The 22,614-nt window shown below is 40.5% G+C and overlaps 1 protein-coding gene across 1 annotated transcript; it reads right to left on the bottom strand.

The window, feature by feature from the left end:
- Nucleotides 1-3,932: 3,932 nt before the first annotated feature.
- HADH (hydroxyacyl-CoA dehydrogenase) lies at nt 3,933-21,389 on the bottom strand. The gene is made up of 8 exons (XM_063156466.1): nt 21,227-21,389; nt 17,898-18,026; nt 16,459-16,616; nt 11,585-11,711; nt 10,253-10,342; nt 8,650-8,722; nt 5,440-5,556; nt 3,933-4,401 (listed from the first exon to the last, which is right to left on the bottom strand). Exons 1-8 carry the CDS (start codon nt 21,353-21,355, stop codon nt 4,283-4,285), a joined length of 942 nt encoding a protein of 313 aa, XP_063012536.1. The 5' UTR covers nt 21,356-21,389; the 3' UTR covers nt 3,933-4,282.
- Nucleotides 21,390-22,614: the final 1,225 nt, after the last annotated feature.

Raw genomic sequence — 22,614 nt, 5'->3', positions numbered from 1 at the left:
AACACCTGACATCATCACAGACTGTTCTGTGATCTCATACATTTAAATTAAGACTCTGCATAGCATTGCATTTATAAATGAACAAGTATTGCATAATAAATGGTATATAAAGAGCCATTTCAGTTTTGATGTGAACTATTGAGAAGATCATAAAGCTCAAGGCAGATCATTCTACAAATCATCTTTACAGTTACCAGATTGTGGCTCTACTTAACCCTTCTCTAACAGAATTCAGTAGAAGCACATCCCTCTGGCAGTGAATAACAGAAAAAGCTACTGAAGAAACATGTAATATGAAAAGATATAGCTCTCAAAAGAATCACAGCATCTGCTGTTGTTACTGGTCTCAGCTCTTCCAAAAAGCACAAGGAAAAGGCATTATTCAGGTCAGTTTTATAATTGCTCACATGGTCACAAACTGTAGTGAATAAAAATACTGAGATGTGGATCACTGCTGTGGTACAAGTTAGAAAAGAACATAGCACCACAGCTACAGGTGCCTCTCTCGAAAAAATAGCTCCAAAACTGTCAGCAGTAAATTCTTAGGAAAAGTTGGTCTCTACAAACTACAGAAGCTGTGTGTAGTGTGCCCACATCTTTAAAGTCACTTGGTAGTGTAAAGGGGCCTTCTCTAGATGCAATAACAAGCATGCACTAAACAACAGAGAATGTCTGCTACTACCTCCCACCTGCTAGCACCACACGTGCCCATAGGAATACACTGCATAGCATTAGCTTACACCTAACTTACTTGCAGACTTTACTGACCAAAGCCTGGCACAAAGTCTGGAACACACAAGACCTCTTCACATCAAAATCACCTTTTTGGCAGACAAACAAAACAATTACTTTTCAGATGCCTTTCTCATTCTAGTAACAGATACAGATTTAACAAGACAATTGTATGTCACTACACTTCACTTTATACAGCAAATATCTTCTTTCTTGCTTCTTCACCCTGACAACATTCACTAATTTATAATTATAAGTGGGTCTCCAGAAGAGATTGGTTGATGAACCTCAAAAGTTTCACAGATACCTGGAGGTGCGTAAGAGCCCCATCCACAGAACAAGCCACCAAATATGGCACTAAGAAAACAAACCCAAACCACAATGGAATCTCATTCAGAAGCCACTACCTTGCTTTTCAGAGACCCAATTCACTGCTGAAGTGCATGGCTGGTAGTACTGGATCTCTTGACTCTGAAGAGCCCATGCTAGATGCTGGAGTTAACTTCTGTTAATTGGTTTTTGAAGGATATTTGCATTGTCACCTCAAAACCCTTGGATCAGATGGCTTGGGTGACAAATACAATTCATCTATGAAAAAGATACCTTTCCAAGTTATTTTATGCAATTGCTGAGTCAATCAATTCTACACACTTAATTCCCTTCCAGATCAAACTTTACTGCCACCTCTTGCATTTTATTCTCCATAAGCCACCCCTGCAGAGCACCCTCCTCTGCCCAATAAAGATTCTGCTTTCAAGTCCCTGTTTAAAATTTGCTGTGCTCCTGTTTTCTCCCCTGCCGTGTCAGCAGCTAGGTTGACCACAGATGGAGCCCATTTGGCAGCTGAAATGACCCAGATGCTGAATCTGGAGCATCTTCCCAGCTGCAGTCTCTGGGCTCACGTCCGACTCCTCGGCTGCTGGCTGTCAAGCTGCCCTTGAGCTGTGCCAAGCATATATCCCAAAGCTTTGGCCAAAGCGGGGCAAATGCTCTAAATCTGTGAGGCTGCTGACAGAAAGGATAATAAAGACTAAAGGTTTTAAAAGTAAGCAGTGAGGGAAAGTAAGCACCCTTCCCTCCCTTCTCTTCTATCCCTCATTTTTTTTCAACAATCTCTTTTCCACTATTAATAAAAATTCAAGGAGAGCTGAATGGTGAGAGCAGGTCTAATGTACCACATGCTAGTCTGAGGTACTGACCAGCAGGAGATTCCCCTTCATCCACACTGTGTGCAGTGGAAGGTGGCTCAGGTACCTCTGCTTCAAGTCACAGCCACAGCAAGGGATGGGAAATAATCTTTACTGAGGAAAAGGTGGCAACAGACAACTCCTTTACTTCATTACATATTCATTCTTTAAGCTCTCTAGAAATCTTTAAACTATCAAAGCTGTAGAAATTCTTGGAAAATTCAGGAGTGACTACTTAATATCCTACTTCTGGCTAATTTCCTAATTTTCCTCTCTTAAAAGGACTTCTACATTCTCCATGCCTCCCCAATGAGGAGCAAAAGAAAAGGCTTACCTTGTTTCAAAGACTACAGTCATTAAATTACCATTCTGCATTCTGATCTAGATTTAAGAGGGAGCATTTGAAGCTTTCACCCTTTACCTCATCTCTACTCATCCTGGCCCAGCACTCCACGTGCTGATAAAATAAACTATCCCCACCCAACATTAAAGTACCTCTACAGGGCCAATTCCGCTAAAAAAAAAAGTCTCTTCTCAAATAGCAAGTCCAACTCAAAAATGCCTCTACTTATTACATATACACATACTGTACCTGTTAGAGCTCCTAAAAGGAAAACACTGTTTTAGAGAAAGTTTATTTTTCTAAAATATCACATTTACTAGTGAAAAATATTTTGCACATTTAACATTGAATAGCCTATGTCTTGCCATAAACCTTCCCCTTTCCAAATTAAAGATCATCATCCAAGTAAAGGGACCAGTAGTAAATTACTTCTACCTAAATGTTTTTTGTAGAAAGCAAATAGCATTTTTTAAGACAGAAGAGTGATATATATTCCTATTTTTAATTACTACTGAAAACAGTAGTACTGAAGCTATCTTCACCCTGCAGTATTTAAAAGTCACTAAACTGAGCTACAAGCATTAAGAACCTTCAGTGAAACAGACTTCATATGTAAGAAGTGGACTGTATTCCAGTAAAACCAAGTCAGTTTAACAACATATTAGTAAAGAAAAGAAGCTGTTTATAGTACTGTTTCTTTCCTTTAACCCTTTTCTTTGAAGGCAAGTGGCTCAAAATTAGATGACATGTAATTAAGGACCCGGATCCAATAAACCAAAAATTTTATAATCTACTCAAAGATTTCTTATGTGATCATGTCCAGGAAACTAACCTCTGTCAGCACTCAGTTTCTATAGATGCAATCTGAATTAGATGACGGAGAAGAGAGGAAGAGGCAACTTGGCATTAAATAATTATTCATAATTTCTGTAACTAAAAATAGGTATATAAGCACTAAGTACAGAAAGTAAAGGAACACTACTATTGAGTTGAACTGGAACACCAATCCTCATGCCCAACTGCTCTGCAATGGAGAAAAGACAGGATTTGATGCACTCCCACCATGGACAAATTCAGCTCTGCTAAGCCCCAAGGAAATGAAGTTGCAAAACAGAAGGTGCTTCACACAGCCAGACACACTTATTTGTTTACCCAGCACAAACTCCCAACTGCAATCCTGCAGGTACTCAACTGCAGTAGTAGTGTATGGTGTAAAAATGACACTTGAAATACAGCCAATTTACAGGACTCTAGAAAACATTCAGAAGCTTCCACCAGCATCCTAGCTTATGCCCCTGAGACCAGAAATCCCCTAGAAATCTTCATTATGATTCTACAGCACCTAGCAAAAGTAGGCTCTCAACCACTAATTGAAAATGACAGAAAATCCCAATGCAAATCATGACCTCTGCTTTTAACTGTTTTGTTGGGAACCTTCTGTTTGGGGAGCAGCTTGCCTTTGTGGGATTCTTTTATTTGTTTGTAAATATGTCCTTCAAAACATTATTGGTCAAGGCACTGTATTTTACATCTACAGATTAGCAGTGCACTTAAGAAAAATCCTAACAAAACAACCCACTGCCTTTCCAGGCTGCATTTGTCAGTGTGGGAAGAGGCTGCCACCCTGTGGGCTCCATCCAAGATACAACTGCAAGCCCTCACACTCAATACAAAATTGTTGAAAGTTTTATTTTTAAGAAAATGAGGTTATTTTTAGGATTTTCCCCATCAATATAATAACGTTTCAAATACATAAATTCACTTGTCATTCTGTACTGCACCTGAGAAAAATCAACATCTCATGAAGGCACTGTACATTGAAAGATTTTTTGGAATTACAAGAAAAAAACAATCTACCAAATCAAGCTTTGACCATAGTTAACTAGTGCAATCACTCAGTTCTCAAGTGAGTTATGTTCTAAATGCAGCTTGTGCCACCCTTGGGAGGGTTTAAACACCTGTATTATGGCAATGCTGAATAGCATATACAGATTGCTTAACACCTCTTCAGGTCTGGAGTTCATTTGTATTTGTAAAATCCTTCTCCAGTCTTTTTACCCAACTTCTTTTCTTCTACCAGTTTATTCAGGAGTGGGCTGGGTGCAAAAAGAGGATTGTTGGGCTCTAATGAATGCCACCCTGGAAAGGAAGGGAAGTGGATGAATTAGTAACAGTTCTGTTTACATGCAAAGATAATAGAGATCAGCATCTCCCTAGAAAAACATTCAAAGGTCAGAAAACTGAAGAAGGACTGGAACCTATTCTAGGCTCTCTGAGACCCTGCAGTACAGCTCCATAAAGCCCAGATCAGTATTGATGATTACGCACTAATCTAAGAATTAGTCTTCAGCCTCAGTGTACTCCAAACACCTTATAGTCCCCACAATTGAGGATTTTTTAAAACAATTAAGAACTTTTGAAACATAGTTAAGTACAAGGAAATAAAATAAAGGCTCTGCTGAAAAGAAATTCAAGTGCAAAGAAATCCCAAGTTGAATTTCTACCTGCAAAATCCGTGGTGACTTAGAACAATGTAACACTACTTCACAGTACTAAGAGAAAAGAGGTTCCACTGAAAATGCAATCATCAAAGTGACATTCTGCCTCAGAGAATGTTTAAGCTGCTCATTCAAAAGAACACAACAATCATCAACAAGTCATCACCATTATTTAAGTTTTTGTTACTGTATTGACATTCGCCCACTTATTAACTGAAGTGACAGGGAGATGGTTCACTTACATCTTTTGAGATATTTGCTGGGTTTCTTTTTAATTAAAAATGAAAATATGGCTGGTAGAAAAAGGGTAGGGAATCTCAACATTTGTCAATTTTCACAGAATTCCTCACGTCTAGTACGTCACCCTTCCCACTGATTCTTTTTAGTAATATAAAGTACCATTAATGTTAATATCATTACTATTTTCCAACAGCACTTGATGAAGTCAGCAAAGCCACCACTGTTCTGTCCCCAAGTACAAAGAGTACAGGCATGCAGTACAAATGCTGTACTCACACAGCATTCTGAGCTGAATCCTAACAGCTGAATCCTTTCTCCTCAACAGCTCAAAGGCTATACTACAAACATTCAGTTTAAATAATTAAGAGTCACATTTGCATTAAAACATCTACAATTTAGCTAGAAAGTGGAAAAGCAGAAAAAAAGAAGCATGCAGTACCATCTATAATGTATTTACTGGTATCCAACCCAACATAGTCCAGCAGTTCAAATGGACCCATGGGATAGCCAGCCCCAAGCTTCATAGCAACATCAATATCTTCCTTTGATGCATCTCCTAGAGAAAAGATTGACAGTTTGAGGAACAGAGAAGATTCCGCATCTCCTTGGCACCACCTATAAATAATTAACAGGGTGTTATTTCACCCTGGTGCAGCTCTTCACAAAAATCTCTGCATGTTTCACAGCCACAAAAACTAGAGTCAGCATACACATGCTGGAGCATAAAGCTGAACCTCTCACAAAAAAAGAAAAAAAAAAAAACAAGCCCTGCAGGCCTCTTTTCTGTTTTCCTGGTTTCCTCTTGCATTTCAATACAGAGCACTGCACTGCTGATGGAGCCACAGCTACCATGCTGACCCTATCAGAATGACTAAAGGAAGAACTGGTCACTATGAAGAAACAAGAGCTTCTTTTAGAGGCAGCATAACAGGGTAAGTAAGGAAACAACTCAATTTCAGCTCCATGAGATCAGCAGCAGCTTTTGAATGATGCACAGGACAGAGCTACCCTTACACTACAGCTGCCAGAACACAAGTGATATCCAGCTGATGGGTAAGGCAGGCATGGAGAGGGGGGCAGGAGCGTCTGAGTAACACACTTAGCTACAGCATCCCATCACCAGAGGATATCTGTTGGAATCAGAGATGGCAGATAACACAAACCTGAAATGACTGCACAGGTGCAGATGAATTAAAGAATTCCAAAATTACTTTAAAAGAAATAATCAAAATTATCAGAAATTTGTTACGTCTACTTCAGTCTGAGCCTATAAAAATACAAATCCTGCACTGCCACATTGTCACAGTAACTTTAACCTCATTCTTTAGCTGGGAATACATATTTTAGACTGCCATCAAAGCAGATGCATCTCTACTGCATACCTCTAATTCACATTTTGAGAAAGGCAGTGCACTTTCCCTGCAGATGCTACAAAAAGGATGAAGTTATACAAACCCCAGAGGTCCTTGTTAAGTAACCTCCGTGCTCACTGCGCACGGTGTCCGGTAGCGTGGCAGACACAGAGGCTTCTGCAATTTATATGCCTAAGATCAGAGAGCCCTTGAAATAAATTTACAAAATCTCTTGTAAAGGTAACAACTTCAGTGACAGTTCTGTAGGAACTAATAATTTATATACCTCCTTTTACTCTTTAAAGCTGACAATGTTTTTTTTAAGCCACATTTTATTTCTGAGAAGCTGTGGAGAGTAGTCTTACCTAATTCTAGCATAATTTCAGTTCCCCAAATTCAAACACAGTTAAACTCTCAACTCACTTGCAGCTGATGGAGGTATACAGACTTGTTCCCTCAATAGATTTGATCCACTTTGTCAAACTTGGTACTAGGCCACCCGACAGTTTAATTACAGCACAATAAAAAGCAGTAAAAGAGCAAACAAGGGCTATATCCCTAGCTCATTCTGGTCTCTCCTAGTATAAAGCAGACTTCCATAGAAACTCAGCTGACTGCTTTTTAGTTTTTCTACTAAGGGCAAAGCAGTACAGACCACTATACATTAATATTTACAATAAGCCCCGTATAAGTCATTGTTAATATACTAAAGGTATATTGCTTAAGCAAAAGTGCACATTTAACAGAATGAGATTTTGTACAAATAAAAATGCAAGGACTAGCCCAATAAAATGGCATTTCAGTGCTTGGGATTACCAGGAAAGAGACACAATTTCATTTAATGTAGATGACAATCTGGCTCAAGTGTCTACTCTGAGAATAAACACAAAAGATATGATAGAAATTTAACTTGATTCACTCAAACATGAATTAAAAGACAGCCATCAGCCTTCCCATGACATCAACTAGCTTTTTAAATCAATTTCACTGAAGTTAAAAAGTCACAAATGAAATTTAGCAATTTTGTAAATATTATACTGTGGGAGAAGATACAAAAAGAATAAAGATTAAATCGAAATATTGTTTTGCTTAGGCAAAAGCACTCGGTTTTAACATTCAAACCCAGTAACTGTTTTCTCCTGCATTTAATTAAAAAGTTCTGTTGTCTCCTGAAATATGCATAATGATACATGTCACTTAACAAAGGCACCTCTTTTAAACACACTGAAACACCCATACACTTTATTCAAAACTGTGACTTTTTCTAAAAAAATAATGCCCCCTCACATTCATGCCTTTGCCTTTCAAGTCACTAAATTTGCTCTTTTCTCCCTTTGAGATGTAATTAGGTACATCTGTTGATGGATAAACAAGTAGTGTTGTTTTACTTTTTTTTAGAAATCAAACCATCCCTTCCATGTGCTTTAAAAGAGATTTTTAATATTTAAAGCATACTTGGTGGAATCCTGAAAATGGAGTGCTTTCATCTGTAAAAAGGCAGTGATTTCAAAAACAAAATGTTTCAAATGACATTCTTAGTAGCACAGAGCTATGAGCAGAGAGCTTGAAATAAAAGCAATTATAGTCTGTAATTTCATCTTTATCCACTACATTCATTATTGTCTTCTTTTCAAAACAAGCTTCAATGCTTTGAAATATTCAGTGGTTCTTTGGGGATTTCTAATTATTTTTACGTACATATTAATGTAAAAGAGACCAGCAGTGAGACAGGAGTTCCTGAAGAACCAATGTCTAAAAATCAACACAGAAGGGGAACAGAAAGTTTTATGTGGCAGTAGCTGAGCTGAAATCACTTCAGTACCAGTACCACAATGTGACACTATTACACCACTTACCTCGAAACTGGGGGTTTATTTCACAAGCCCCATATGAGTGAACTCAGGAGAACTTTACTAACAGTCCCATTATGGGACTTTCAATCACTTTTATCAATGTCTCCTGGGACAGAGAGAGGAAAGTTCCTGAATAGGTGGCAATGGATGTTTTTACAATGCTTCTACACTCACCTTGTCACCTCCTAGCCAGAAACATTTTCCACCACCAGGGGTTTCACACACAAGTACCTTCCAACTCTGCATAACCTGACTCTGCATAATTTCAAAGAGAAGGCAAGGCCTTTCCAGCTACACATGTTGGCTCATATTTAACATTCTCTATTCATTTCCAGCTTTTAATGACTGAAAATTTTGAGGGAATCCCATGGCTTTTCTGAAGCAATGTAACATTTAGTAGTGTTATATGTCAACCTCCCTTGAAGTGAATATCCCACCAAGTACCTCTCTCAAAAAGACGAACAGCTTCCATCATATATGGCACCAGGAGACGGTTTACAATGAACCCTGGAGTGTCCTATGAAAAATAAAAAAGGCATTCTAAGTAAACACTCTTTACCAGAACTACACTCAATGATATGTGACAAATAAACAAGTGGATGAAGACACTTATTGTATCATTACTTAAGATACTTTCTGATCTGTATTTTTCATCTAATTTTTCTGCTCAGTATTAAAGCATAAAACATTGTGAAATGGCATATTAACATTAAGGAATGGCATATAAACAGTCATCATGACTGAGAATAATAAGACTACTACAAGCCAAAGCAATCCATCTTAAAACAATTTAATATGGCTAGTCTTTTCTTTATCAAGAGTCTAATGATACAATTTCCTGAAGTTAGGAGAAAAGCAATTCTTCCCTAGAAAGTTTTTTTTGTGTGTCCACTACCAGAAGCACTCCTGACTAAATAGTCTGCTTCTCCCCCACTGCTCACTGGTGACCCGTACTTTTGAAAGTTAGGAGAGCTTTAACAGTAAACATCAACACTGACAATGAAAAGATAAGACACATGCTGTCAGAAGGTAGCAAATGAATACAAAACTTCTTTTGCACAAGCATCAATCAAAAGCAGAATCAATCAAAAACAAGAGAAAGAGTTCTGCAAATATAATATTATTTTGTATATTACTACTGTTTCAGATATTTATTATTCATTCCACTTTATCTCAGTATTTAATCCAGAGAATCCCAAGCAATGTTTCTTCTATAAGCAAGAATTAAAAAAAAAAGTTCAGGCATGAATACTGCATTATTCTCTATCCAAGCTAATTTATAACAATTCTTCCTATATTCTGCACATTGCATGGTACTAAACTGTGACAGAAATGGGAAAAAAGTCAGCTAAGGCCACAGAACAATTTAGCCAGAATTTAGAGAACATAGCTAGAATCAGAGTCCAGCATCCAGCAGCTGAATTAATTAATCCAGTAACAACCAGACTGCAGGCCCTTCTTTTTATTATCAGCTGTCCCCTGGGGGCTGCGAAACCCAAAGCAGTAGCTTGCATAAAGCTATCCAGACCACAGCTTAATGGATTCAGAAAAAGTGAGCTTTCAAAGTAGGGTGTTTCTCTAGAGAAAATAAACCAAAGCTGAGAAGAAATTAAGATGAATATGTGTCTAGTTACTGCAGTCTTAAGAAAACCTTGCAATGAGCACACACCATGAAGGATCCAGCCAACTGCCTCACAGTACAAGAGTCAGCAGTTTTGTCTCTAGCATGGCTAAAGATGAACTCCTGCTTAAACTCTCCAATCTATACTTCTGCAGGACTTGAAAAAAAGACTCTATAACAGTAAGCTCTGATACCTGTGAGTTTTGCTGCTCTAGACAAGACGTCCAGGGTCACTGAACTTTGAAGAATTTGTGGTAAATATGGGTGTTTTCTTTGTCAAATTACTTTTAATTATGAAGACAAACTGGACAAGATGCAGTCTAGAAATTTTTGAAGTGCTCATACATCTACTAAAACCTACCACCTTAAAATTGACAGGCTACAAGGACAGACCCTCTGAACAGTATACTGTCAAAATGTACTCACCTTACAACTGACAGGACTCTTTCCTACTGCTTTACTGAAATCCACAAGTGATTCAAAAGTCTTTTGGCTGGTCATTGGAGTCTTGATGACCTGGGTGCAGGGAAGGTAGAGAGAGCATAAGCATATTAATGAGCAGAATCTCTCCCATTTTCCCATTGCAGCAATGTAATCCGAACACTCTTCCAGAAATTCACAAAATGGTTTGCAGAAAACCACCTTGAATGTATAAATATGTAACAGACACAGAACACTATTTTACACATAGATACAGCATTTTGCAATGCTGTGTTTCTTTAAGACACTTTCCCACTCAGCCACTATGGAAGGATGGTAAAAGGAACCATTCTTTGAAAGCACACTTAAGAGATTATAGTGTATCAAAATAACTCTAAAAGCTACATAGTCTCTTGTCTTGGGAAACACAAAGACATCATCCTGGAGACCCATTTAAACAGCTGTAGTTCCTGATAGAACAAGTTCTAGCAGCTACTCCACCTCTCTATAACCCCCCCTCAGATAATTTTAGGGAGTGATAAGGTTTCTCCTTGGCCTCTTTTTCTCAAGCCAAACAATCCCAGCTCCCCCAGCTGCTCCTCCTGTGAGTTACTCTCTGGACTCTTCACCAGCTCTGTTTCCTTTCTCTGGACACACTCCAGCACCTCAATGTCTTTCTTGTAGTGAAAGGCCCAGAACTGGACAGAGCATTTGAGGTGTGGCCTCACCAGTGCCAAGTACAGGGGGACTGTCACAGCCCTGGTCCTGCTGGCCACACTATTTTTGACACAAGGCAGGATAGCATTGGCCTTCTTGGCCACCTGGACACACACTGGCTCATGCTCAGCAGCTGTCAGCCAGCACTCCCAGATCCTTTTCCTCTGGTCAGATTTCCAGCCCCTCTTCCCCAGCCTGTAACACTGGAAATATTGAAACAAACACAACTGACTTTGTTTGAAAAGTGACAAGGCAATAAGATTTAATCTCCTGACATTTTCTATTTATTTCTACACTAGTACCAGCAATTCCTATGAATAAGCCTCCCTGCTTGAAATGATGGCTATAAACAGCACCTCTGTTGGCAGTTCAGTGGGGAACTCAGGAGCCTTGAGACTGAAGGAGTTACCTCTGTCTGTTAAACCTGCCCCTCACCAGAGACTGCAATACCCTCTAATCATTAGAGGTAGCAAATTCCATATCAGAGCAGCTGCAAACTGAGATCTGCTCTGTCAATCTAAGTGAAATCCCACTGCTGACAACTGCACTGCTGGGCTGCAGCTGTAGCTGATGGAACATGATGACAGCAGCCCCTGTAAGGCGTGCACTCAGGACACTCACCTCCACAAGTTTCATCATAGGCACTGGATTGAAGAAATGGAGACCACCAAATCGGTCCTGCCTGGTGGTTGCATTCGCCATCTTTGTGATTTGCAAGGATGAAGTGTTGCTTGCAAATATTGTGTGCCTGGGAATAAGAAATATATAGATTGCATGAAGGACAGTAGGAGACTGAGGCACTAAACATAAACAGACATCCATTGGCTAATCATGCAAGAATTCTCAGAAATATCCCGGCAGTTTATCACAGTCCTTTTGCTGAGGTCCAAGCACAGCAATTTAATCAAATAACCACTGCAAAGACTGTGTGACTTTCTGATTCCTGAGGAATTATATTGAATGCTTTTATTAGGGGCTAGGAAAAAGGACTGTGCAATTAGAAAATTTTATTTCACTCCCCAGATCCATTCTAGGTAATTCCTTCAGCAATCCTGGAAACCTAAGGGTATTTTTATTTGTTGTTAAACATATTTATACATTTATTGAAATCCAATAATATGCCATGTCAAAAATGCACTTTGGAGTCATACAGAAAATTTGTAATCTACTTTATTTTGAAATTATCAGTGATAGACATGATGAGCAAACTTACCACCAGAGCAAAGATTTAATAGCGAAAAAAAAACCAGAGAAAATGTAAGACCTGCCATGCATAGGACACCGCAAAGGATCTATAAAATGCCAAGAATTTTAAGACATATACGAAGTCCTTCTCCAGACATAAACCAAATTTACTAACTGCAATTCTTATTGGTTTGAGTATTTTGTTTGGGTTCGTCCTCCCAGAAATATCTCAGACCCTCAACAGCCCTGCCATCACACCAAAAACTTAGAGAAAGGGCTTTTTCTTCAAATCAGAAAATCAGACACTAAATTAGAGATTAAAACCTACCTTTCATTTTGGACTGCATTCTACCATCCCTTTCTGTTTTGCAGGAAACCACCTTGAATGTATAAATATGTAACAGACATATTTATATGATCCTACTGGACTCAGCGAATGTTTATCTATGTTGATATTTTGCTTACATTGTACTAAGATGTAACTGAGCTTTACAACAGAGCTTTCAGAAAAAGTTATGTCCAAGTCATGGTGATATCTTATAGTGGCATTAAAGAAAACATTTCAAGACAAAAACATTCACTTTGTTTTCAGTTTTTTATTATGTTTTCTTTTTTGTTATAGTGAAGAAATAAAAAGTCCTGAAAATTCCTGCTTATTCTTCTTACAAATAGTCTTTTATTATCTCTCCACCATAAAGTGGCCTTATACTGGTCTGAGGTGAGGTACTAAAAGGAGCATTCTACATTTCATAGTTTTGACCTTGCAAGGTCAGTGAATACCAAAAGTCACTTACTTTCTGCACTGTATGTAAAAATTAAAATACTCATATAAAAAAGAAGCACATTGATTTGTGAAATATAATTACTAGGTTTATATCTGAGTTCACTTAAGAGATTTTACCTCAGTACTTCTTCTGTAGCCTCACACAATAGAAAGCCTTGGAAAAAAGAAAAGCATTGGATTTGCACTGTGAATAAGTGCATTTTAGCTACACTTTCTTCTCTGGCCAACCAATTGATTTCATTGAGTTTAGAATAGAATTTTCATGCCTCTGTGACTTAGAATTACACAATCCACGCTTCAGATGACAGCAGAGTTGGGAGGCTTTGGGAAGCCAGAACTAGTGAAGCCACAGAAATGGCTTTCCCAGCAGCAGAGTGCTTTCTCTTGGTGCCATCTAGTGGCTCAGGGAAAGACGTCAAAAGCAGAGCCCAACACAAGAGAAATCTTAATAAATATTTCCAATAAATCCAACTCTTACAGTCCAGCTGCCTTACACAGCAAACACTGAGTAATACTTCTTTTTTTAACAGTTTTTTAACACATTCATTTGAACACAGTGAACAGCTGAAAAACACTGGCCAGGTCCAAGCTGAGTTTCCTTCCTAGACCAAGGAATATTGATGAGCATTTCCTACAATCCCAGAAAAAAAAAAAACAAAACAACAAAAATCAAGTACAGAAAAGTTCTTAAACTGGAAATGCAAAAGTTCTTTTGTCATATTTGTTACAACCCTGTTTGGAAAAGTGCTGCAGTGTCTACAAAAATCCTAGCCTGACCTTTTTCAAAATGGAAATGCAAGACTAACTCCATTCTAGAAAAGGAAAACAGAACTGAAGAATGGGTAGCAATGCTTTACTCTGGTCCAAAGATGATGACCATGTAACACAGTAATAAATAGCAAATATGGTGAGTTTAATACTGAGAGGAATAGAACATACAATTCTGCCTTCCACGTTTTGCAAAGCTGCAAGAACATAAATTTTTGCTCTGAGAACATAAACCAGTATGTCAGACTAATGGCACCCAAGAAACAGCACCCACTGTTTCACCTGCACAGTTACCCAGATGGGGAATACTCTGAGTTTCCAAGGTGCTCTGGGGTTTCCAAATGCTCCTGGCTTATTACATTTGATTTGAACACTCATGAGAAATTTGCTCCCCACTCACAAATACAACTTCTCTCAATAAAAGAGTAGCTTTCCCATCCCCTACATATTTAGATCCACTTTCAGAGGAATTACAGTTACTTTATAAGAAAAGGAAAAGGAATTAAGTTAATTGTGCTATTGCAATACTTCAGTTTTTTGCAGTTCCCAGACTTATTTATTTTCCTCAGAGATGTCTCCATAGTGCAAAAATGGGAGATGAACAAGTACATGTTGCAGCTGAGGAAATGCAAGAAACATGAAATACATCACAAAAGAAGAAAAATGCAGGGTTTCACACACCTTGCATTTCACAGGCAGAATTCATCTTGTCAGAACAACTGTCATACATAGCCCCTCACACTTCCACCTTCTGTCATCGACCCCTCTGGGAAGTCCTGAGATTTGAATGAAGCCCAGAGCACCTTGGAAACTCAGAGTCCTTCCTTCACAGCATCCTGGTCTTTCCTGGTCTCTCCCTGTAACCCACACTTCAGAGGGCCACCGATGCTCAGAGGCCCTCAGAAGCAAAGCTCCTCCTGACATCCAAAGCTGTCTTTAAACAAATCCTGTCTTTGTTACCAATTAACCACAAGTCTACTATCCCTACTGAGCTGACACAACAGTTAGTTCATACAATAGGTTTATAAATTTTGAACTATTCAATCTTAGAAAAGGCTGTAGAATGCTTGCACTGACAGGGAGAGATTTCTATTCCAGCACAGTGCCATGTGGGATGAGTAAAGCCTACTGCTTCCTTCTAACACACGGAAAAACACTCACTACAGGTTTCTGTCTTTCCCCACACTAAGCACACCATCTGCAACTCTATACACTCTCACAGTTACAAATTACCTTTTGTATCCAAAGCTAATATTTTAAACACTTGACTACTAAGTTTCACTATTTTACCAGTTTTTCATCTAGACTTTCGACACTGCAACCCGTTTTTTTTGCCATCCACTTAAACTTCCTTTATCCTACACATAAGATACCTGTATGTTTATAATAGCTTCCAAATATCCTCTTAAAAAGGAAAGCTTCTTGTCTTAGCCATTTTTCCCAACTCTGCAAAATCATCCCTTTCGCAATGGGCAGGAGCAGATTTGAACAACCCCCAGTATCTTTGAACACTGTGATGTAAAATCTGATGTTTTACAGCAGCTATGCTGACAAACAGCTCAGGCGTCCAAAAAACAGCCTCAGGTGTTCCAAACACACATATTTTTAAGTGAGGCTCCAAGTCCCCATGCCCACATTTCCTTGCTGACTGGTTTTAGACAGTTTACCATTTAGTACACTCCAATTTGCTCATTAAATACTTGGCCAACCAGTGGTCTGTTTGCACAAAATAGGCACAAACCAACCACAACAAGGTACTCTCATAAACGTTGAAGTCATCTATTTACTTTTGTGTGTCAGGGTAATGGCAGGTTACCCTGTGCTCAGTACATGGCTGCTTGTGATCATTGACTGTTTTCAAAATTACCAAGTAATTTTAATTATTGACAGGAGGAGAAAGCCTGACAATCTCCCCAGGCTGAAGTCAACTAATGAAAACATCTTTTTTCCCTTGATATGATATTCAAGCCACAGCTTGCCCAGTTGACAGGTCAGACAGTCTAGAATATCTCTTAGCCAATACCCTCAAATTTACCTGCACTAGTTAAAATCTCAACAAGCAGTCAAGGTCTTGTGATCCTGACTCATCAATTACAAGGCTCAAATTTCTGAGACTGCATGCTCACCTTAACAGCATTTTTGGCTTTGGATAATATTCAAAGTAGCTTCCAACAGTTATCAAATATAGGTCAAGGACATTTCCAGGGACTTTATGTAACCGAACGAGTACCTACTAAAATACTATTTACCCTTTTACATCACACACAATAACCATCTTTGGCTGTTTCCTAACTCCTATAATACAAAGTAAAGTTAGTTACTTAAGACATTATTGAGCTGAGACTTCTTAGAACTTGTTTATGACAGGTGTGCTGGAAACATAAAAATACTTTATAACTCCAATTCCCAATTTAAGTACGGGAACACAACATTAACAGTAACTCATGTCCACTGGAACAAGTCAAATCTACTGTTCTGCATTTGTAGTTGGATTAAGATTTGAAATTGCCAAGTAGATAGGCAATCCTAATGACTAAACACACCTGGAACAACAAATGAAGCAATGCAACACACCTGAGAATGTTTATAACATATGCACCTGGCACAACTATTCCACACTAACACAATAGTCTGGAGCTAGTCTGAGACAGCAAAACTCATTCTTAAATAAACCAGCTAAGAAAACAGAGAACTAACTGTGAGTGGAAAAACAGAAAATAGTCTAAGTTTCAAAATGTAACAGGAAAAATATACATACTCTGGAGCAAACTTATCCAGCGTCTGGAAGAGTTTATTTTTAACTTCCAGGTTCTCCACAATGGCTTCTATCACCAAATCTGTGCTGTGGACCACTGATGCTGCATCTGTGCTTGTTGTGAGGTTCTTCAAGGTCTTCTGAATGAACTCAGCACCAGCCTGAAACATTTTCAAGCAGCTGTAATGTCTATTTACAGTGATTTAATTTACTTTTATATGAGAATCCCCTTATGTTATCTGGTGGTTTTGACCCCCCCCAAAATGCAGGCAGTTTTACCACATTCCCAAATCAATGAGAAGGTTCTAAGTGTGTAGAGGTATGATGCCTTCCAGTGACAAAGTTTTCCTAGCCAATCAAATCTGTTTTGAATCAAATAGGAGACCTTTAAACTCATTCTTTCAGGAAGACCATTTGCTGTAGTCCAACCTTCAGCACAAGAGTCTGAGTGATCACCTGGTTGGTCAATCAGTGGCTAAAGTATCAGTGAAAAAGTGGGGAAAAATGTTTCCTCACTAGTAAATCTGTGGACGTATTTTGTGAGGGCAGAAATCAAACAGAAATGCAAGACTTTTAGCCAAGGGTACATGGAGACACAGTAAAAATAAAAAAAAACCTCTATATGGCAGAATATAATGTCATACAAAAAGTGCAAGTATTATGTGGATAGTTTTCTTTTTGATTAAACGGCTCTCCATAAGGCTCTACTTATCCTGGCACTTCCATACTCCTGCAAGCAAGCCCTTTTCATTTCCTTCCTCTGCTGCATCATTTTCTGGCAATCATCAATACCAGTATACATTGTATATGTTAATATGTATCAAAAGAACAAATGAATCTGCTGAGGAATTCAGAGAAGCAAAGCTAGACTCATCAACTGCACCACAGTTGTCTCTAGGCAAGTCTGTAGGCAAGACTTCCTCAGCAATGCAAGTGCAAAGTTATAAATCCAACACATGTCACTTGCACTCTCATTTCCTTTGCAGTAATCCTGTGCCCAAGTGTTAGGAGGAGAAAAAAAAAAAAATAAATGACTCCTTACTCAGGTATTAAGACCATTTTGTTACTATTTGCTTTTGGACAAAATGGGTGCATATTCAGGTAAGCACTCAAAGACTGCTTGCTTTTAAGTTAAGATGAATAATTTTATTCCATTTCACACTTAGCATCTGTTTTAAAAGATTGCTAAGTTGGTTTAGATCTTTAGCTTAAAGCCGAAGTTTATTAAGGAAAGAAAGTGAGGTAACACATCTTTCAACCTCCCTAAATTAAAAATAAAAACCAAACTGAAAGTCCAGGCTCTTGAGTACATTGGGAAAAAAAGTTTCCTTTTTAAGCAAGTATAATAACACGCTCTATAATGCATAACTGTAATATCATAACTTCAATATGGCAGTTTTTATTCTTCCCAGTTTTCCTAGAGAAATAAAGAAGGTGTCAACCTCAGGCTTATCTGCAAACTTCTTCTTTATCACTCTCTTCAAACTCTCTTCAATTCCTTTTGTAGACTTTTTAAGGATTTCATCTGACTGGTCAACTAATACCACAGTGTGACCACTGGCTGCTGCAACCTGGAAGTTAAAAGAAAACAAAAATTCAACTCAATGTCACAACATAATCAACCATATTCATTTGTGTTGACAGACAACATGCCAGGCATTTAGGCAAAAGAGAGCTAAAATACATTGCATTAAATACACTTGACTAGAAAATCATAAAGCCTGTATACAGCTGGGGTGATGCTGAAGGGATAAAGGTCTCAAACAACTTGAAGGAAAAGGAAAAAGAAATCTCTCCCTCATACTATGTGTAGAATCTTGTGTCTGAAGGCATCTAAATTCTGTGGCCATGGCTACAGAATAAAGAGCTGTCTTGAAAGGAACAAGCGTTTTAGCTGAGAGCCTTGGATCTTGGAAGGAAAAAGGGCTGTGGAGGCCAAAAGTGGAACGCTGGCAGGGGGAGCAGGTGGCACAGGGGATGGCCAACCCTGTGTCCCCAGAACACAGCTCTGCTGTCAGGCCACGAGCACGTCCCTGCAACAACAGGAAGGTGACACTGGGACAGAGAAGCTGGGAGCAGCAGTGGACATTTGCCACTTCAGGATTCCTCACAGACAAGAATGGCTGCAAAGTCTCCCTACTCTGCACCTGGTGCAAACACTGGCTCAGCTACACACAGCACTACTGGACTGCCTTTTTGGTTGGTATTTAAATCAATTTCAAACATGTAACATCACTGTCTCACGCTGCATCAGCACATTAAAGATCAAGTGCTCATTACCTGTTACTTCACTTGTACTTTATGTTCCTCTTGTTAGTTAGCAACAGCCTCTCTTCACTTCTAGAATCCTTGAACTAACAGAGCTGTGATTTAGTAACTGTGTAAAACAAATATTAAAACACAGTTCCACTGATGGTTTTAAAGTGACTCAATTTCAGAGCTTCCCATCTGTAATCTTTTACCTTGCATTTAACCTTACATGTGATGACTAAAGACTCATGCAACCCACAAGACCCACTCCAACACAGCTAGCTGAAATGGAAAGTGCAGGGCAGCTATCTCATGAAGAAAACCATGGTGATGTTCTCATCCAATTTGCCTCACTAACCCAGCAAATAAAGAAATGCCAGATTGTCTCTGGACAGCAGCAGTAGAGCTTTAACAAGGGGTCAGTCGGCAGACAGACATTTCTTTATCCAGTTTGGTTTTTTATTTTCACTATGGCCATTCCATAAAAACCACTTAAACCAAACTTGTACTTCCAATCCTAACACTTCATCTGTTGCTGATAATTTGTAACAGCGTTTTTTCACCTGAAGATGAAAAATCATTACCAAGCAGATTTTTAAGAGGTGCTTCACTGAGGATCCATTTATGACACCGTCACTGACCAGCTGGTGAGAAATCCTAGAAAAATTAACATCTCCCATTTCCCACCATATTTACATGGACAGGGAAGAAGAAAATGAGACAGGATCATACCATTTCCTTGCAACTCAATCACACACTTGTCTAAACTCTACTATCCAATGATCTTAAGAATGTGTTTCTAAATAAGAAGCACAAGTGCTGGGAAATCAATGCTTTTTTCATACAGAAGTGCTTTTCACAGAGCATAATCAAAAATTATAAATAAATTATAATAAAGCCAATAAATATAAATAAAGCCATACACTTTAGCAGAGGCTTGCTTCACTGACAGTATGAAAAGCCAGGAGAACAGGAGATGCAATTTCTTAAGTACTCAAAAAGGGATGAAAAGCAGCTTTATTAACAGGGTACAGGGGAGACACCACTCAGTGTTATAATGACCTCTGCTTTGAGATAAGTTTGGATTGATAAATTGGAGGCAGATGGTCAGCAAAATAATCCTGGGTCCTTAACAGTGGTAGAGGCCTGCAACCCCTGTTACTTTACTGTCAAATACCAGACATGTTTCTCGTGACAAGCTGCTCTCTGAAAATGTTCAGTCCAGCAGAACGAGATCAGCTCACTTACCTGGAAAATTATAAGCTTTGCATAGTCTGCGTCTTCCTCAAACACAAGAACAACTTTTTTCTAAGTTGTTCTTTGATGGCTCTCCAATGGAAACCTCAAGCTTTAGTATTATGATACAGAGGAGTGTTTTTATCAGAAAAGACAACAAACAACTATTTTCTTAGCCAAAAAAATCGCCACTGTATTGCACCTGCTAGACATTTGCCAGGAATGTAAGAAATCTTTATTTCTGAGAGGCAAACCTTTTAACTCATTGAGATGGAGAACTGCTATTCATGAGCTCCAGCTCCAGCCTCACTGTCCGTTTCCCCTCGGATGTTTGCCTGCCCCCCTTATTCTTTGTGAAGTTAGTGAACCACGCTGGTATCCTGGGCAACGGGTTCTTTCTCTGAATTAACTAAGTGCCAAAATTTTCAATCTCTGAAAGGACTCTTCAATTTCATGTCCTAAAGCCATCAAGCCAAAGGTGAACTTAAAAGCCAAAGGCCTGAGGTTAAACTCTGGGAAAATAAGTCCTATTTAAATATTAACCACTTCATAATTCTGAAGATGAATGGCAGCTAAATGCTCATTTTAACTGCTGCATGTAAAACGTCTAAAAAAAAAAAAATCACTAGATCTGCTCTCTTGCCAAGTTAGAATAATCTTCTTTCCAAGCAACATTTTCCACGTATTTCCACAGCCCCACTGTCTGTTTACAATTAGCCCACGCATTGTCTTAAGAACCACCTTAAGCAATTTATGCCATCAGCCTGGGTTCTCCTCTCCAAGCCGTCCGACCTGAGGATGGGCGGATCAGAAGTGTGAGAGTAGAGCAAGTAGAGCAGCAATGCGTCGCAGCCCGCCGCGGCAGCAGCGGAGCCCAAACCCGCGGCACTCCGGCAAGGGGCAGGGCCGAGAGCCGGCGCAGGCGCTGCTTCCCGCACAAACCCAGGCTGGGAAGGCAAGCCCGAAGGAGTTTGACCATGGACCGTAACACGTCCTGAGAAGCGCCAGGAGGGTTGTTACGTTTAGTTGTGGGTTTTATTAATGCTGGTCCGCCAGCTGACCGCTCGCCCTCACCAGAGATCGTCCCTCCCCGCCCGGGGACAGCGCGGAGCGCAGCGCCACGGCCGGGCTCAGCTCCGAGCGAAGAGCCCCAGCGGAGCTCCGGGACGCAGGAGCAGCAGCCCAGTACGGGCCCGCGCTGGCCGCAGGGCTCGCCCCGGGCCCCGGCCGCCATGGCGCCTCCGCTCCCTCCCGCCCCGCGGCCGGGCCGCCGCACCGCGCTCACCTGGGCGATGCCGGCGCCCATGAGGCCGCCGCCGATGATCGTGACATGCTTGATGAGCAGCTTCTTGGCGGCCGCCGTGGCGGCGTCGGAAGAGGCAGCACGCACGAACTGACGGGTGGCGAAGGCCATGGCGAAGGCGCGGAGCGAGCGGCGCGGCCGGGACAGGCGGGGCGAGGGCCGCGCTCCGCCCCGGGGGAAGGCGCCCGGTTCCGGCTGCCCAGTCCCAGCTGCCCGCCGACGGGGCAGGCGTGTTGGGTCTTTCACCTTCGCTACCTCTGATTCCTTAAGAGCCAAGCAGCAAGGGCAAGGACACGCTTGCCGGCACGCCCGCGAGTCCCCGGCTGGCGCTGGGCCGGCGGCCGAGGCTGCGCTGAGGGCCGCCCTTTGCCTCAGAGGTCACCGCGCTGCCCTCAGCGCTCACCTGCCCGCTGCCGCTGCTCACGCTCGCTGAATCGCTGAGTCAATGAAGCTGGAAAGACCTCCGAGGCCATCGAGTCCAACCCATGACCAAACACCACCATGTCAACTGCACCACGGCACCAAGTGCCACATCCAGTCTTTCATTAAACACCTCCAGGGACGGTGACTCCACCGGCTCCCCGGGCAGCCCATTCCAGTGTCAAACCACCCTCTCTGTGAAGTCAGAGTTCAACCTAAACCTCTCCCGGTACAGCTTAAGGCTGTGTCTTCTTATCCTGTCACTGGTTGTGTGGGAGAAGAGGTCTGCCCCCACCTGGCTGGCCCTCCTGTCAGGGAGTTGTAGAGAGCGATGAGGTCTCCCCTGAGCCCCCTCTCCTCCAGGCTGAACAGCCCCAGCTCCCTCAGCCGCTCCTCACAGGAGCTGCGCCCCAGACCCTCCCCACCCTCCATGCCCTTCTCTGGACACGCTCCAGCACCTCAATCTTCTTCCTATTCGCATCAATAAAAGCTCTCTCCCCACAACAAAAGTTTCCTGACAGAAGGGGATGCTCTTTCCAGGCTAGCACAAGATACATAATAAACAAATATTATAAAAAATCAAGAAAAAATTATTCCATTATTAACACTAACAGCTGAATCATAGCAGATGCAGACTGCCCTGATTCCCATCTAATTAATTTATCACCAGAAAGACTTGCACTTCAGCAGCAGCTGACAACACAGCAATTACTACTTGAGTCAGCATCAGGGTAAACATTAAGCAACTTGTTTTATTCAAATAAAGTGTTGTATTCTCATATCTCTGCACTTTGTACCACAAACCTACTGCAAAAAATTCACCCGGATTAGGCAAGGAGCAGGAAGTGGCTGTGGAAACAGCTTTATCCAAAGACTCACCCTTAATGATCTTTGTCTATACAAATGACAGCTGAGAGGTAATTAATGAATTTCCCCTAAAAACAAACAAA

This window comes from Melospiza melodia, chromosome 5 (genome assembly GCF_035770615.1).
Source record: "Melospiza melodia melodia isolate bMelMel2 chromosome 5, bMelMel2.pri, whole genome shotgun sequence".
Taxonomy (NCBI): Eukaryota; Metazoa; Chordata; class Aves; order Passeriformes; family Passerellidae; genus Melospiza; species Melospiza melodia.
This window is presented reverse-complemented; position numbering and strand designations above follow the sequence as displayed.

Excerpts from the sequence above, each read along its gene's own strand:
- HADH (XM_063156466.1), bottom strand. The coding sequence starts at position 21,355 with ATGGCCTTCGCCACCCGTCAGTTCGTGCGTGCTGCCTCTTCCGACGCC. Across the intron at positions 16,617-17,897 it reads AGTTTGCAGATAAGCCTGAG|GCTGGTGCTGAGTTCATTCA; the intron begins GTTGACACCTTC and ends AAAATGTTTCAG. Across the intron at positions 11,712-16,458 it reads CTGGATAAGTTTGCTCCAGA|GCACACAATATTTGCAAGCA; the intron begins GTATGTATATTT and ends TCTTATTCCCAG.